This window comes from Juglans microcarpa x Juglans regia, chromosome 7S, assembly GCF_004785595.1.
Source record: "Juglans microcarpa x Juglans regia isolate MS1-56 chromosome 7S, Jm3101_v1.0, whole genome shotgun sequence".
Classification (NCBI taxonomy): Eukaryota; Viridiplantae; Streptophyta; class Magnoliopsida; order Fagales; family Juglandaceae; genus Juglans; species Juglans microcarpa x Juglans regia.
Window position 1 is genome coordinate 7,321,807 of NC_054607.1, and position 3,549 is coordinate 7,325,355.

General features: G+C 38.5%; 1 protein-coding gene across 1 annotated transcript; it reads left to right on the forward strand.

The window, feature by feature from the left end:
• LOC121240623 (epsin-3-like) lies at positions 1–1,998 on the forward strand. Its single transcript, XM_041138102.1, has 4 exons — positions 1–440; positions 535–657; positions 768–929; positions 1,015–1,998. Exons 1-4 carry the CDS (start codon positions 301–303, stop codon positions 1,586–1,588), a joined length of 999 nt encoding a protein of 332 aa, XP_040994036.1. The 5' UTR covers positions 1–300; the 3' UTR covers positions 1,589–1,998.
• The last annotated feature ends 1,551 nt before the right edge of the window (positions 1,999–3,549 follow it).

Below are 3,549 nucleotides of genomic sequence, written 5' to 3' on the forward strand. Positions count from 1 at the left end.
GTTTACACAACATCACTCCAAACTGAGACATCAACTCCACTTTGACCGACACAATTGCTAGCATCACTCAGAATGCTCTCCCTTGAAATATTCGCCTGATTTAAGACTACCGGAAGTTTTAATTGGCTTGTATGTATTAGGTATTGCGTCTGCAGACCGCACACCTTGTTTGCTACGTAGGCGTTAGGTGTTGGATCTGTTAGATCATTGGATTAGCTCTGCCTTCTCTTGTTTACTCTATTCTCTTCCAAGATCAAATCTGGGAACTGTTCTATTTCCACATCTTTTTCCATTTTAGACATGTCTATCTTGAGCAAAAACGTTAGCGGCAACATGGGCACTCCCTCTTTCCATGAAATGAAAAGGCAAGCCTCTTTCTTTTTCAAAGAGAAAATCAAGACTGCTAGATTGGCTCTTACAGATGCCACGCCTGCACAATTGTAAGTCCATAATCTTTACAATTTCTAAAAACTGGGTTTTTGTTTTGGTTTCTTGGTATGGGGATGTTTCGGATGACACCTTTGATATTTGCAGAATGACAGAAGAAGCTACAGGTGGGAATACATGGGCGCCAGAAATGCCTACCCTGCGTTCCATTTCAAGGGCTGCTTTTGAACTTGATGATTATACGAGAATTGTGGAGATTCTGCACAAAAGGTTTCAGGGTTTGGTTTGTTTTTTGTCTTTTCTTTTTCATTCTTATTTTGCCAATTTTGATGGGGAAGAATGATTATGGGTTTGGTTATTTTTAAAAAATTGGGCATCAGATTCCTGAAGTTTGAAAGAAAGAACTGGAGGGTCTCTTACAATTCCCTGATTGTACTTGAGCATTTGTTGACTCATGGACCAGAGAGTGTTGCAGGAGAATTTCAAATTGACATGGATTTGATTAGTGAAATGGAAAGCTTTCAGTATATAGATGAAAAAGGGTCCGTAATCCTAATTTTTGTCTCGTTTTATGTTAGCACTCAGCTCTATATGGACTCTTCACAAAGATCCAACCCTTGTATGCAGATTTAATTGGGGCCTTGCTGTTAGAAAAAAAGCAGAAAGAGTATTGAAGCTGCTTGAGAAAGGTCCTCTTCTCAAAGAAGAGAGAGACAGAGCTCGGAGTGTAACAAGAGGGATTCAAGGTTTTGGGAGCTTTAGCCAGCGGTCATTTCCATCACCAGGCATGCTTACAGAATCATCATCAGTAACAACATTTAGGAAGTCTAATTCTCATTTCAACAATCAAGAAAATCAGGAAAACCAGATTTCAACCTCTAACAAAGGGTTGACCAAAGAAGTTAAACTATCAGAGCAAAACAACGAGGACATAACGTTTGAGTCTGGAAATAAAACGGTGAATGAGAAACCCCGGGGCAGTTTGTTCGATGGCCAGGTGCTTGAGTCAGCTGAAACTCAGACCAGTTTCAAAGAAAACATGGCTCCTAACCAGGAAGAGTTGCACAGATGGAACTTCACAGGAGAGTCTAACCTACTTCTGGATGGTAAGAAAGATGAACCCGGGGCTGAGATGTCCATGGAAGAAGACCATCCCTTTAATACGACTGAGAATCAAACTAGTGCTTCCCTGCTTTTGTAGATTCCCCTCAAATGGACTGGTGCTGCAATCCATAATCAAAAATAGCTCAGTTTTGGTTGTTCCTGTCATCATATGTGTGGGTATTACTACTCCTTTTGTGATTGTTCAAAATGAAGAGAGACGATGTCATTGAGATTCTTGAAACTGTTTCCAAGATAGTTTCAAGTCAAAGAAATTTATGATTTTCGTTCTCTTTCAAAATGTGAGGATTCCTAACCATAATGTTTAATCCATGATGGTTGTGTATAACAATAGGCTGAAGTTCACGAGGTTTTGAAAGAAATTTATGATGATACTAATGGAGTTGCTTGTTGGCTTCCTCGTATGGCTTGCTGCCCTTGTAGACTCGTGTAGAAAAACCTCTATTCATTAGAAAACAAGTATAATTCAAAATTTCACTTTTCTGTTTAGTTCACCTCATTATGCTTCATAGATATATGTTTTGAGCTTAAAAATTGGATTAACTAATCCGTTTTCATCTCCATACTCAACACTAGAAGCTCCTGGTTACTCTTCACAACAGAATACAAAACAAATAACTCCCACTTATTGCATATCTCCAATGATAATGCACCGGTACTCCCACATAGATACTGAAGGGACTCCCTTCATTTACAAAGCCAATCCTGTATAGCAAGCCAGAGAGTATTTTCAGGAGTAGGATGCAAGTGACTCACTTTCAAATTGACCATTGAATAAGTTTCACGCTCAATTCCGAGCCATCCCCGCAAGGCTTCCCCTTGGTAAGTGAACCCATCTGCTGCCACCAAAGGTTCATCCATATTTTCCTGAAAGCAACCCATTACACGAATAAGCTACATGATACATAATACGGATCACCAGGATAAACATGCATGAATGTTCCAGATTTGTTCAATGTGAGAACAATAACATTTCTGGGATATTTTGCATTTCAGTTATATCTTCACCCCATGGCAAATACTGCAAAACTTTACTTTTTAGCTCCATGGAAGTAAGCACAATTCAAATGTATTATTCTGTGTGTGGGAAGAGCATCCTTACTCTCATAAATAACCAAATGTACCAGCATAAAGTGGACAAGAAAAGCACATCTCAGGTTCTTTGAACCATGGTTTGAGCCCGAGTTGAGCTTGAGGCTCAGGGCCTTGAGTTTCAAGCACCTTAAATTCATGCAAGTTGACACTCGATACGTACGTATAGCAATAAAGCTTGAGTTTCAGATTTCTCCTCCCAACGTAGATAAGGTATAAAGGTTGAGATCACGGGTCAATTCAGATTGGTCATAAGAATCACATATTAGTTGGAGTCAACAGTAGCTTAAATGGTTCATCAGCCCACTTAAATAACTTGATCATCACTAGCTACCATTTGATGCTTTTCACCTGAAGGAAAGTGCACAAGAAATAAGATGGCACTGGTCGCTCTTCTGAGTAATGCAATAGCTGCAGTTCCCTCACCACATATGGTGACAACATTCAGCCCAAGGTCAGCCATTTTTTTAGAAAGAGGATGGTACCCTAATTTTATTGATTGCTCTCACTTGTTGTAACACCCCTTCCCGTAGGCTAGGAGTGTCACGTACTTTTCATAAAAATAAAATCCGGCAAGAGATCTCAAATTTCATAAATAAAATCAGTAATTTATTATGTAGAAAAGGTCTAATAAAAGTCTTCCAAAAATATTAAATGAAATAAATTGAACGAAACTCATGTCATAAAAACATGTTTTATTTTAGAAAGTCTGAACAAAAATAAATTAATGCTCCTTCTACTCCTGGCCTGCCTGCTCGTATTCATCATCATCACCTAGGTGGTTTAAAACATGAAAATAAATAAAAATGAGCCGTAGACTCAGCAAGAAATCTATCACAACGTAAACATACTAAATATAAGGTTTTCATAAAAACTTTCATGCTGAGAGTTTAAAAATCCTGACTATTCATGCTGATGCTTGTGCTATGCATGATTGTTTAACTAAAT